Here is a 13,851-nt window from a genome sequence, read left to right as displayed (position 1 = left end):
CTCCTAGAGGAATATAAATTCCTAGAAAGAAGGGACCGTTTCAATTTTGTACTTTTTCCCCTTCACACTGCTAGTGGTACAGTATGTGTACTTTAAAATGTGTAACTTTAAAAAGCACAAACTGTTTTAATATTTCTAGGAATTTTTTATATTTTTGATATATGTATACCTTGTTGGAAAGCCTTTAAGTAACATTCTGTGATACCCCCAAACTCCCAGATTTTTTTTCAGAACTGCTGTCTGTTATGCTTCATATTTCTGAAGTTGATTGTTGTGTATCTAAATATAACCAACTTTTATCTCTATTAAATTTCATCTTATTTGTTTAAGACCAAATGATTTAGTCCTATTCAAGATCTTTTTGGATATTTACTCTGTTATTCATTGTGTTAGCTACTCCTCCCAAGTTTATGTCATTTGTAAATGTAATGAAGATGTAATTTTATTCTAAGTTATTTCCAAAAATGTTAAATGGCATAGGACCACCAAGCACAGATATCTAAGGTACTTTACTAGAAAACTCTTGCTATACTAAAACTAATACATTAATAAATGCTTTTTGAGTACAGTTATCAAACTTATTCAGAATTCATTGAAATAAATAGTATGAGTCATTTTAACAAAAATTTTGCTGAAATTCACAAAAATGCTATCCCAAATTACTCCTTACCTACAAAGTTTAATAATATAGTCAAGGAAAAAAGGTAATGATGTTAATTTGGCATGATCTGTTCTCAATGTAGCCCTACTAGTTAGTTTAGTCATCACTTCTCTTTGCAGATTTTTGATTACTAGAGTTTTAATTATTAACATCCTAAATTTTTTCCAGCGAAGTCAAGTTTGACTTAATTCTTGGAAAAATTTTAGGATATTAATAATTAAAACTCTAGTAGTCCTCACTTTCTTTTGCTGGCCTTAGTTCATACAGGATCATGCCACATTCTTATATTCATTTTCTATTCCCTGGCTTTGCTTCTATTTTCAGGATATTTTCTAAAATCTAAGTTGACTAGTTTTCCATGCATCCCTACCAGTCTTTTCAAATAAATTCCTTGTTCCCTTCTCACTGAGTTTCCTTGTGTTTTCAGAATTTCATTCTTAATTCCCATTCCTCCTAGGATGACTTTCCTTATTACATTTTAGTTTCTGAGAGCCTATTTTTTTTTTTGATTAAGTTATATCCACTCAAGCCATAATCAAGTCATGAGTGTTATCTCACCATATCTTAGTGATTCCTATGAGATTACATTAGCCATGAATTTCTAACTTCCCATCTCACCCTTGAAAAAATTTCTACTTCTTTATATTTAGTGAAGCTGATTCTTAAAGAATAGACATACAGTTCATCACTGGGTCAGGATTCGAAGTCTTATATAACTAACTGTCTCTACAAATATCACACAAGCTTACCTGTTCACAAACATCACGGCACATTAGGTTATCCTTTGCATGATAACAGCATAAGGCACCTAAGGAGAAAAAAATAAGAATTCTCAGTCTTCCAAACTATTACATAATTAAACACACACATATAACTACAATAAACACTCCACCTTGAATTAGACCACCACAAATAACATTTTTTAAAATGACATTTTTCTCAGTTCTAGAAAAATCCATAAAGACTGGCATTGTTATCAATTCTCTTACCATCAGAGTCTTCTGCTAGCTCATCAATGTATTTCTTAAAAAACAGTAACAAAAATGAATACAACACAGCAGCTGTGATGAGGTCAAAATACTGCAGGCCTATCATCTCCTTTTATTAATACAGCCCAAAATGAATTTGATATGAAAATTATGTAAAATTACAAAATGATAAGAGATAATTAAATGACAGAAAAAAGTATACTTAAAGAGCAAACAAGGAAATTTTTGGAAAACAGGACTCTGAAGTAAAATTTTACTATACTGTAACCACTTACATGTTTTTATATTTTATAAAATGCCTTTCCAAACTCCATGTTACTTAATATCTTTATCTCACTTTCCTCATTAAAATATAAAATATACTTCCTCCCTAAAAATATTAGACTAAACAACAAAATAAACAACTAAATACATGCAAAGGAAAGACTGTAAATATCCAATTGGATTTTTGAGTCATCCTGAGAACTTAACACACTGAAACCTTTTTAATATGATTTATAAAATCACAAAATTTCAGAGGTGAAAAAGTCTCAGCCTAACTAGCCTAACCTGAAACATCCCAAGAAATGTTAAGAAGAATCCTCTTAGCAGCAACAGGAAACTAGTTTGGCTCTGAAAAAAAATCCATATATATACCTTTGTCCTGCTCTAGTTGTTACACATTTTTTTCTCTATATTGAGCCAAAATTTATCTCCCTCAAATTTCTGTCCTACTGGTCCTAAATCTGCTTGCCTGTACAAAACTTTTCCACATGACGGACCTTCTAATATTTTTAAATAGCTAAGCCTTTTCTTCTCCAGAAAAATCATCCTTAATTCTTTCAAATGTTTATTAAAATGGCATGGTTTATTCATCATTTTGGGCATGTTCATGTTGTTTTTAAAATACAATATCCTATAGTACTCTAGAAATTGCTCTGACAGTGACTTTATAATCTACTCACTTTCTAGAAACATTAACTTTTTTTTAACTACCACTTCAAGGTACTTATCATCTTCTATTGCACAAGAAAGCTAGAATTTCAAAGTGTGAACAAAGTTGAATTATTTATAAAACACTTTTAGCACCTCAAGAAAAATAAACATATCAACCCATTACATAAATTCTAGTTCAAATATAATGATGTCAACTGGTACTAGCAATAGCCAAGATGATGGAATTGCAAAAAACACTGAGCTTTGCCCACTACTTCTTCAGGTCCAGAAAATACACTAAGACCTGATTAAGAAAACCAAGGGGAAAAAATCACAGAATCATTTTTACTGACCAGGACAGGCAGATCCTTGAGAATAGGATCTGACCAGGAGCTAATCACACTGAACATTCTCGAACAAGATGAGTTTTGTACCAGGGCAAAAAAGAAACGAATAAGCATTTATTAAGCATCTACTATGCCAGGTACTGTACTTTAAGCACTGAACATATTATCTCACATGATCCTCAAAACATCCTTGGGAAGTAAGTAGTAGTAATATTCTCATTTTAGAGTTGGGGAAATCGAGCCAGGCAATAATTACTTAACTTGCCAGGCTAATTCAGCTAGCAAATGTCTGTATGCCACATTTGAACTCAGGTCTTCCTGATTCCAGATCTTATCCACTCTGCTGCCCACCTGCCACATCTCAGATCCTAGGTTTCAGATTCAGCATAAAGGTGCCTAACCTTGTGTAACAATAAACTGGCAGCTCTGTTAGTCCCTACTTAGTTCAGTCTCAGATCTGGAATAGACGGAGGAGAGAACCTGCACCTAAGAATTGCATTCTAGGGTGAGGATCAATCATGAGCAAGGACTAAATTCAGAAGAAGCAATTGTATTGCTCCCACCCCAGAAGTGGAACGGGATTCCCATTCCAGCTTCCAGACTACTATGAAATCTGTGGAGGAATAAAAAGAGAAGGAATTCAAGGCCAAGGTTGAGTACTTGAATTGTCACTATGAACCATCAGGGTTTTCCAGCTGGCTGATCATGGCTGAGTCCCGTAGTAGTCTCCTTAAGCTCCCACTGAGTTAAAACCACAAGCTATTTCTCAGACCAGGAGGGCAGTAACCAGACTTTGCCCTGAATCAGATCACAAAAAGCATGCAGGTTTCCAACCTGAACTGTCCTCTGTAGATCCTCGAATACAAAACTCAATATCCTAAAAAAAAAAAAAAAAAATAGCAGAAGCAGCCCAGATATTCTCTCCAAAAGTATGTAAAGCTTGGTCTTAATATAAAGTAAAAAGTCAGGAAGTAGGTTGGAAGAATGAGCAAACAAAAAGATACTCAAGACAAACCCAAAAGAAAGTAGTTCCAAAAATTACAAAATTACAAAGTCTCAAAGAGTTAAAAAATGTGTTTTTTTTTTCTTTTTTTTTTTTTTTTGTTAAATGAAATGAGAATGTAGGGATGGTGGGGAGGGTGGTTGGAAAAGAAATAAGAGCCAAGAGAAAACTGAATTAGAAAGAGAATTAACAGCTTGGCACAAGATACAAAGCCTTGCCCAAGGAACAAATCCCTGAAAATTCTCAACTGGACCAAATAGAAGCCAGTGACTTCATAAAACAAGAAAAGATATTTAAAAACAAAGTTGAAAGACTGAAAAAAAAGAAGAAAATATAAATATCTCATAGTCAAAAACCAAACCAAAACAAAATCAATCTGTCCTTGTTAAAAAAAAAAAGATTGAGGAGACATCATTTAAGAATCATTAGACTGCCTGAAAATCATGTCCAAAAGAGCAGGCAGCATGTTTAAGAAATCATAAAAGAAAGCTGCTTAGATATTTTAGAGTCAAAGGGCAATGGTCAGCTCCTGAAACAAGCTCCTAAATGAAAACTACCAGAAACAATGTAGCTAATAATCCAGAGCTTCCAAGTCAAAGAAAAAATAATGCAGTCAGAAGTAGAGTTCATGTACCAAGGAGCCATAACTAGGATCCCATAAAATTAAGTATCTATTCTAAGAATAGAAATAGAAAGCTTGGTATACTATATTTCAGAACATAAAAGATATAGCTGACAACCAAGAAACATTCAGTAAAATTGAATGTAATCCTAGAGGAGGAAATGTATTTTAATGAACTTGAGGACTTCTAAACATTTCTGATGAAAAAACGAGTTGCACAGAAACTCGAATGCAAACACAGGAGTCAAGAGAAACAGAAAAAGGTGAATATGAATAAGCAATCGTAAATGACTAAATAAGGATAAATTATTTATATTGTAATAATATAGGGAGAGAATATATATCTAAAATCCTTGTGAACTCTATCATCAGGATCTAATTAAACAGAAGATCTGTGGCTATTATGTCTTGATCTTAATAGAATACAAAGAGGAGGAAAAGAAAAATATATTGAGGGTGGGAAATGGAGGAAAGGAAAGGAAGGTTAGGGGAAATTATTTAATATAATCAAAAGTGTGCAAATAGAAGTTTATTTAAAGAGGGAGGAAAGGATGGGGAAGTGGCTGAGATGCAAACCTCACTTTTATCTGAGCTCATCTGTGGTAGGAAGAATACACATAGACATAATAGATATTCTAAGATATATTTCATTCAACAGAAAAACAGAAGAGAAAAGGAAGAAGGGAAAATAAAAAATGAGGGTAGAGTAAGTGAGGGACTTAGTCCTAAGTAATCTAAAACTCTCAGAGTGTACAAAAATAATCTGAGAGGTATCCATCAATTGGGTAATAGCTGAGTAAATTATGGCAATATAAAAGTGATAGAATACTAGTATGCTATAATAAATGATGAAGGATAGTTTTGAAGAAACCAAGGAAGACTTATATGAACAGATACACAATAAAGTTAGCAGAACCAGGAGAACAATTTTTACAATAAGACAAGAGTGAAAGAATTAAGATATCTCACCAACATAGTAACCAACCACAATTCCATAGGATTTATGATGAACATGTTTCTCACATCTTCTGATAGAAAAATAAAGGACTCACAGGACAAAATAAAGAATATATACATATTCTCCATTATATTGAAAACATGGTTTTAAAAATTATGATGAACAAAAAAAAAAAAAAAAAAGGAAAAGGAAAGGAACAAATAATTAGTTCCAGTAAGTCTATGTCAATCAACAACTAAGGCTAAACCTAAGTAATTTTGGAAAAAATCCATTACCACCAAGTTCACCATCACAAGATAAATTATTTAGCCACAACAATTCATGAAACAAACAAAACAAAAACACCACACAGAATATCCTACCATATGTTGTTCCCTTCTGCTTCTAACTGTAACAAGGTCGGAGTTATAGAAAAGGGGATAGAACAATTTAGTGAATTAGTTTTTAGACCATCAATAAACAACTTTGGTATTCAATATAATAAGATCCTTGTCCAATGACCAAGATGACTTACTTCTAGAGGAAGTAAACCTTAACAATCATAGCTCTAAGATCAGAAGGGACCTCAAAGGTCATCTGGCCCAAATTTCTCATTTCATAGATAGATGATCATTATAAATAAAAACAGCTAATTGCACCTTAGAATTATCTTATGTAAGGAAGTGACACCTAAAATATAAATGAAGGTGGTGGTGGTTTTTGTCTTTTGATTCATGTGTAAATTGGATATCTCTTCCAGAGCTACCACAATGGCAGAACAAAGTCAAGATGATGACTCAAGATGCAGGGAATGACCTTGGTGTCTTGTCTAAGTTCAAAGTGCTCCAAAATACTTGCCTTCATAGCTATTGGAACAATTGTTCTCATCTGTCCATTCCACCAGGAGAAGTGTTTACTTGCTTAGGATAGACATTTCCACACCACAGGGTTTGAGACCTCTTGGTTATCCTCAACTTGCTTTAGCCCATCTGCTGAAATGATTTACCAAGGTGTGGCCAATGTGTATGCTAAAGCTTCTTGGAGCAACAGGTGAGTTAGGTGGATCAGGAGGACACCAAAGATGAAGAGAACCCTTGTAAAGACACAATGATGATAAGTCCTTAATAAATGTTTCATTCATTCATTCATTCTTTGGGAAGTTTTTATTCTACTGAAATGAAAGGTCCTGTCAGTTCAGGTAAAAGTTAATGAAGGCCTGAATGAGTAAATAGAAAAAAGCAGGCAAGAGACACTGTGGAGGTAGAACAACAATATTTACTGACTTGACTACATGGAGGTAGGAAGAGTACGAAATTAAGAGGGAAAAGTTGGTGATAATAAAATTTTTATAAAGTTAATATTTCTATCAACTAAATAACTAAGTCTGAGGAAGAGTCAAATTTTAAGGGATAATGAATTCTGCTTTGGACATGTTATGTCTGAGGTGCCAATGGAGATGATTAACAGTGAGTTATTGATGTGGGTTTAAGGTTCAGGATAAGGGCTGGATGTATATAGAAAGGTCTTTAGGAGCACATATTTAGAGGTGAAAGGAATCTAGAAGATCATCTACACTGACCTCTTCAGTGTATAAATAAGGAAACTGAAGACCAGGGATGTTGATCTGTCCAAGATCAGTCAGGCAAGATTTGAATCCATATCCTTTGACTCTAGAGAAGATGAAATTATTATGAAAACACTTTGGAATGAACTTTGTTCATGCTTCTATTATTTAAATCTTGTTCATTTTTCAAGCAAGCTCTGCTTCCCACAGAAAGCTTTCTCATATAAATCCTACTTCAAATTTGAGCTCTCCAATAGTTTCTGAATTATTAATTCATATGATCCCATCATTTTGTTGTAACTATCCTATGTATTTTTCATGTTAGTTTTACTTCCTTTGATTATATAGGTGTTTTGAATGAAGTGATCAAATCTTAACACTTATTTTGCATTCCTTTGTTCCAAACCCCAGCTTTTTCCCTTCTCCCCCAAAAACCTACCAGAATTTTAGGTAGATAGAATGGTAAATATTCAATAAATAATTGATTAGTGATATCATTTGGTTTTATTTAGGATTTTCAAGAGAGGATAATTTATCTATAATGCTTTTTTAAAGGGTAATTTTATTTCCCTATTGTGATAAAATTATTTCTTTTTTTTATTATGGCTTTTTATTTACCAGATATATGCATGGGTAATTTTACAGCATTGACAATTGCCAAACCTTTTGTTCCAATTTTTCCCCTCCTTCCTCCCACCCCCTCCCTCAGATGGCAGGTTGACCAATACATGTTAAATATGTTAAAGTATAAATTAAATACAATATATGTATACATGTCCAAACAGTTATTTTGCTGTACAAAAAGAATCAGACTTTGAAATAGTGTACAATTGGTGGAGTTGTGAAAGAATCCAGCCATTCTGGAGAGCAATCTGGAATTATGCCCCAAAAGTTATCAAAATGTGCATACCCTTTGACCCAGCAGTGCTACTACTGGGCTTATATCCCAAGGAAATACTAAAGAAGGGAAAGGGACCTGTATGTGCCAAAATGTTTGTGGCAGCCCTTTTTGTAATGGCTGGAAACTGGAAAATGAATGGATGTCCATAAACTGGAGAATAGTTGGATAAATTATGGTATATGAATGTTATGGAATATTATTGTTCTGTAAGAAATGACCAACAGGAGGAATACAGAGAGACTTGGAGAGACTTACATCAACTGATGCTGAGTGAAATGAGCAAAACTAGGAGATCATTATACACTTCAACAACAATACTGTATGAGGATGTATTCTGATGGAAGTGGATATCTTCAACATAGAGAAGAGCTAATCCAATTCCAATTAATCAATGATGGACAGAATCAGCTACATCCAGAAAAGGAACACTGGGAAATGAGTGTAAACTTTGAGCATTTTTTTTTGTTTTTCTTTCCAGATTATTTTTACCTTTTTCCTTTGCAACAACAACACAACAAAAATTCGGTTCTGCACATATATATTGTACCTAGGATATACTATAAGATATTTAATATGTATGGGAATGCCTGCCATCTAGGGGAGGGGGTGGAGGGAAGGAGGGGAAAACTCAGAACAGAAGGGAGTACAAGGGATAATGTTGTAAAAAAAATTACCTATGCATATGTACTGTCAAAAAAAAAGTTATATTTATAAAATTAATACAAAAATAAAGTGGAAAAAAAGAAATAGTGTACAATTAGCCTGTAAAGGAAATAAAAAATGCCAGCAGAAAAAATAGAGGGATTGGGAATTCTATGTAGTGGTTCATAGTCATCTCTCAGAGTTCTTTTACTGAGTGTATCTGGTTCAATTCATTACTGCTCTATTGGAACTGATTTGGTTCATCTCATTGTTGAAGATGTCCACGTCCATCAGAATTGATCGTGATAAAATTATTTCAGGTAAGTCTTCCAACCTCTTCTATTCACCTACTGAAGTACTGCTATCTATCCTACACCATAGTTACACACTTAACACTCCACTTTTCTTAAAGACCTATTTTCTGTATATTTGGAGCACCTAACAATTTGGAGTTATGTTAGGAAAACTTTTAATTTGTTCATACCCTTTGGTCCAAGGAGTTCAATAGACTATTGTTATATGAAGGAGATTATTGTCAGAAAACATATTTTCAAAACTATGCAAAAAAGCATTATTTGTGATGTTAAAAATTCAGAAACAAAATATGTGCTCAAGGACTACAGATTGGCTGAACTGTAAGACATGACTATAAAGAAATAGAGCTACATTGTAAGGAATAATAATTTGAAGAATTCAAACCAACTGGAAATACTTATATGATATTACAAACTGTAAAGAAAGCAGAGCCAAAAAAAATAAAATACAACTACAATTGTGTATTAAATAAAGATTTATGTACAACAAAACTGATCAATGTTAGAATCATACTTCAAAGTTCAAAAAATAGCCCTCTTTTATTTTAATATTCTATAAACTGTTTTCAAGAAATGTACTTTTGAAAAGGGGATTTATCTGGGATTTCTGTTGGGAAATGTCTGCTGTGTCAAAAACAAAACTGTACCAATAAAAACTTTTAAAAAGGGGTAAATAGAAAAAAAGGTCACATGAGACATCTTCTTTCTTCTGATAATTAGTCAGGGTTTTGCCTGAAGTAAATTTTCAAGTTGAAAATTATTAGAAGATACTCTCAAGAACTATGAGTTTATTAGACAATGCTCTCCAGAGCTATGAGCTTTATTAGACAATGCTCTCAAGAATTATAATCTGCCTTAGAGGTTATATAACCTGGCTATAACTACAATACTCAGAACTTTTGCCAAGCTTCTGGCAACTTCTAAAAGACACTTTAATTGTGTAATCTAAACAATTTCCTAGACTTTACCGGCTATGGTTTATAATATGAAAGATTTTATTGTTCAAAGAACTACAATTTTCTACTACTTTAATTCCCTCTAATGCCAGAGAATCTTGCAAGAGGATCATAATCACAACTCACTTCTCTAGACATTTGGATTTTCCTCTCAAAATTATGTAATACTAAACCCTTTCCCACATTTCTATTCTCTGTACTCTTCTATTACAGAATTCCTCTGAATTTTAATATGTAGTACCTCAAGTTCTATTCCAAACTAACTCTAAATTTATAGCAAACACCCTAATGGAAACCAAAACTCATTCTTGTCAGAAAGTTTACCCCCAAACAACAACAACAACAACAACAACAACATCAACAACAACAACAACAACAACAACAACAACAACAACAACAACAACAACAACAACAACAACAACAACAACAACATCATGCTGGGATTATCCCTCAGTTCAAAGTCTTTAAGAACAGATCAATAAACAGTAAAATTTCTTTCTTTCTTTTTTTTTTTTTTTGGGTTAGGGGATGGGAAAAGGTTGTTTCAAATCAAGGGGGAAAAACCCATTCTACTCCTTGGCCAGAATAAGGATAAACAGATGCTCAAACCTAGGGGTTCTTTCTTTCTTTCTTTTTTTTTTTTTTTTTTTTGGTCTAGAGAATCCTGTGGACTGCTCCCTTCTCAGAATCCTGTTTTTAAATCACTGAAATTTAAATTAATTTCAGCAGGATTTTAGGGAAAATAAAGACTCTATTTACTTTTCCCTCCATCCCAGGCCGTTGCCCCAAGGTTAAGAATCTCCTGAAGTCAGTCCAGCTTACTAATATTAAGTACCATAACCCAGATAGATACTGTGTTAAGCACTAGGGATGCAAAGAAAGGCAAAATAAAGTCCCCGCTCTCAAGGGGCTCTCATGAGGAAGACAACAAGAAAATAGCCACGTAAAAACAGGATATATATAGAATTTCTCAAAAGTTTTAAGAAAGCTGAAGGCTGCACGAAGACTTTTGGGACACTGTATATAGGATAAACTTGAGATCACCTCAGAAAGCACTAAAGATTATTTGGGCAAAAATAAAGTTTTAACGCGGACTGAGAGAAAGACAGGAGAGACGGAGATCTAGCTGAGGGAAGGCAGAGGATTCTTGGAACCGGGGGTAGGGGCTGGCCAGGAAAAAAGCTCGGAGGTGGGAGATGGAGGCTCGCGTACCAAGAACTAAGAGAGAAGAGATGAGAGCAAACCCTCGGCCCGCCGTGGCCCGCTTCCCCCACCACGGGAGGCCCAGCGCAGCATCCCAAGGGTCAGGGCGGCCCCACCCTCGCTCCCTCGCTGCTTCCCTCAGGCTCGGCGTGCGTGGGCCTGGCTCGGGGCTGTCCACGTGCGACCGCGGACCCGGGGGACCATTCGCCATTGCCCGGAGGGTCCTGGCCGGGCCCCTCCGCCATGTTGGTAAAGTCTTACGGAAGGGGTCTGGCCCGAAAGCCCCTTCAACTCACCAGAAGTGCCGGGGACCAGTCCCGCGGCGGCCTCCGCCACAGCTGCCGCCGCCAGGAGGAAGACTATGGAGTAGCGCGGGGCCGAGACCGCCGCCTCTTCCTCCATAATGCGATCTGGGCCGGGCCGGGCCAGGCTGGGCCGGGTATCCGACGGAGCTGCTTCTCCCCTCGCCCCAGACTGGCCGCCGGAGCCGCAACCTTCAGGAAGATGTCCACCCCTTCCCCCCTCTGATTGGCTGGGGGCGCCCAAGCCCCGCCCCGCGGCCTCGCGGAGATTCCTAACAGTCCGGGCTGCTGGAATGCGCCCCGAAGTCCGGGGTGGGTGGGAGGCCCGGGAGAGGCTCGTCTGTTCTTTGTTGCTGGTACCCGTCCCGGCACGCGCGCCTCCCTCCTCTCTCACGACTGCTTCCGCACACCCTGGATTTCTGCACCACCCAGGGGTCCGTCTCATTCAAAGCTTGCGGGGGCCAGGGCAAGGGAGGGGACTATCAAAAAACATGGAAGGAGAACCGAGTTCTCCAGCTAATTTCTGCATTTCCATTTTTAATTCTTTATTTAATTCTTTATTTTTGCATGCGTGCTCCTTGCCGACTGGAACCGTATTTTGCCTGTCTTTGTAGCCCCGGCACTTGTGCTCGGCACATAGTAAACTCCTAAAGATGCTTGTTCATTGTTGAATGACTAAACTCTTCCAAGTTGAGTGTTTCAATACAGTAACCTTAAAAAAGAAAACAGGAATCAGGATAGGCTCTAGGAAAAGTGTGAAGTAGATGATTCCTGATTTATGCTCCTGACCTTTCCTTGAAGTCTGTGCTTTCTCATCGAAATCTGTACAAGAACTCAGGTAACAATTATATTAAGTTTAGTGAAGACTTTATGCCATCTCACAAAAAAATGCAAAAAGCTCAAATGATGCTGCAATCTGGCTTGTTTTGCAAACACAAAGGAGATGGGAGTGGCCGTGAATTGGATTTTGGGAACATCTTGTTACCTGTACGGAGCTGAGCTGTGCTAGTTTGATGGGCTACGAGTACTAGGGTTCAGTGATGAGAACTTAGTGCTTCGGAAGAATACAGCAATTCCTTGGTTTCCCTGGCAGCAACAGGGATGTGGAATGGCCAAAAGAAGATAGGTCAGAAGAGCTGCTAAGGGATGAAATGTACTGCCCAGACAAGTCCAAACTTGGGCCTCAGGACCCTGTCTGCCTCTGCTGTTTGTGATATTATTATTTTTTCTCTTAGAAGTCCAACCAATACATAGTTTGATGGAGTTGTGAAGGGATCCAACCATTCTGGAGACTATGCTCAAAAAGTTACCAAACTGTGCATACCCTTTGATCCAGCAATGTCTCTACTGGGCTTATATCCCAAAGAGATCATGAAAAATGGAAAAGGACCCACAGGTGCAAAAATGTTTGTGGCAGCCCTCGTTGTAGTGGTAAGAAACTGGAAACAATGGATGCCCATCAATTGGGGAATGGCTGAATAAGCTGTGGTATATGCATGTGGAATAAAATTGTTCTGTAAGAAATAACCAGCAGGATGATTTCGGAAAGACCTGAAGAGACTTACATGAATTGATGCTGAGTGAACAGGACCAAGAGATCATTTCACACGGCAACATCAATATTATACAACAATCAATTCTGATGGACGTGGCTCTCTTCAACAATGAGGTGATTCAGGCCAATTCCAATGTACTTGCGATGAAGAAAACAGCTTCATTCAGAGAGAGAACTATGGGAACTGAACATGGATCACCCCATTAGAATTTGCACCTTTTGTTGTTGTTTGCTTGATGTTTTCTTTCTCATTTTTTTCCCTTTTTGATCTGATTTTTCTTGTGCAGCATGATGAATGTGGAAATATGTAAGAATTGCACATATTTAACACGTATTGAATTGCTTGCTATCTAGGGGAACGGGAGGGAGAAAGGAAGAAGAAAAACTTGGAACACAGGGTTCTGCAAGGGTGAATGCTGAAAACTAATTTTTAAGTATTTTGAAAATTAAAAGCTAGGATTTCAAAAATAAAATAAAAAATAATGTAAGTCCATGAGTCTAACTAGTGATCCTGAAATAGACATTTCTAGCTTTTGAAGATATCCTTATGAAATTAAGAGTTCAGGAGCTCCTGATTCCCTCAGATGGAGAAGATTGACATCAGTAGGAAATTTCTGCAACTATATTCATTTAAGATGAGACAACTTTAAAGAACTATTAAATATAAGCCCTGGCCTGGCCTAATTGGCTAGAAGGCATAGATCTTTTAAAAAATTAAATAATAGCCTTTTGTTTTCAAAATACATGCAAAGATAGCTTTCTATATTCATCCTTGCAAAAACACTGTGTTCCAAATTTTTCTCCATCTCTTCTCCCACCAATATCCCCAGGAAGTGCTCCATGTCTGAATGTTTTAAGTATCAACCTCCTGGCAATTTGAAATTTTTTTCAGCTCTTTGTAATCAAACTGTGTGTCCCTTTTGATCTTACACTACCACTA

General features: G+C 36.3%; 1 protein-coding gene across 1 annotated transcript in view; it reads right to left on the bottom strand.

Moving 5' to 3' along the window:
• RECK (reversion inducing cysteine rich protein with kazal motifs) overlaps positions 1 to 11,551 on the bottom strand; it is a 75,312-nt gene extending 63,761 nt beyond the window's left edge. Inside the window, exons 1-2 of the mRNA XM_074281742.1 lie at positions 11,351 to 11,551; positions 1,411 to 1,469 (exon numbers count right to left, since the gene is read on the bottom strand). Of these exons, the coding sequence (XP_074137843.1) occupies positions 1,411 to 1,469; positions 11,351 to 11,456 (165 nt within the window). The 5' untranslated portion in view covers positions 11,457 to 11,551. The remainder of the gene's footprint in view (positions 1 to 1,410; positions 1,470 to 11,350) is intronic.
• Positions 11,552 to 13,851: the final 2,300 nt, after the last annotated feature.

This window comes from Sminthopsis crassicaudata, chromosome 1 (assembly GCF_048593235.1).
Source record: "Sminthopsis crassicaudata isolate SCR6 chromosome 1, ASM4859323v1, whole genome shotgun sequence".
Taxonomy (NCBI): Eukaryota; Metazoa; Chordata; class Mammalia; order Dasyuromorphia; family Dasyuridae; genus Sminthopsis; species Sminthopsis crassicaudata.
The sequence above is the reverse complement of the archived record's forward strand: the minus strand, read 5'-3'. Positions and strand labels throughout refer to the sequence as shown.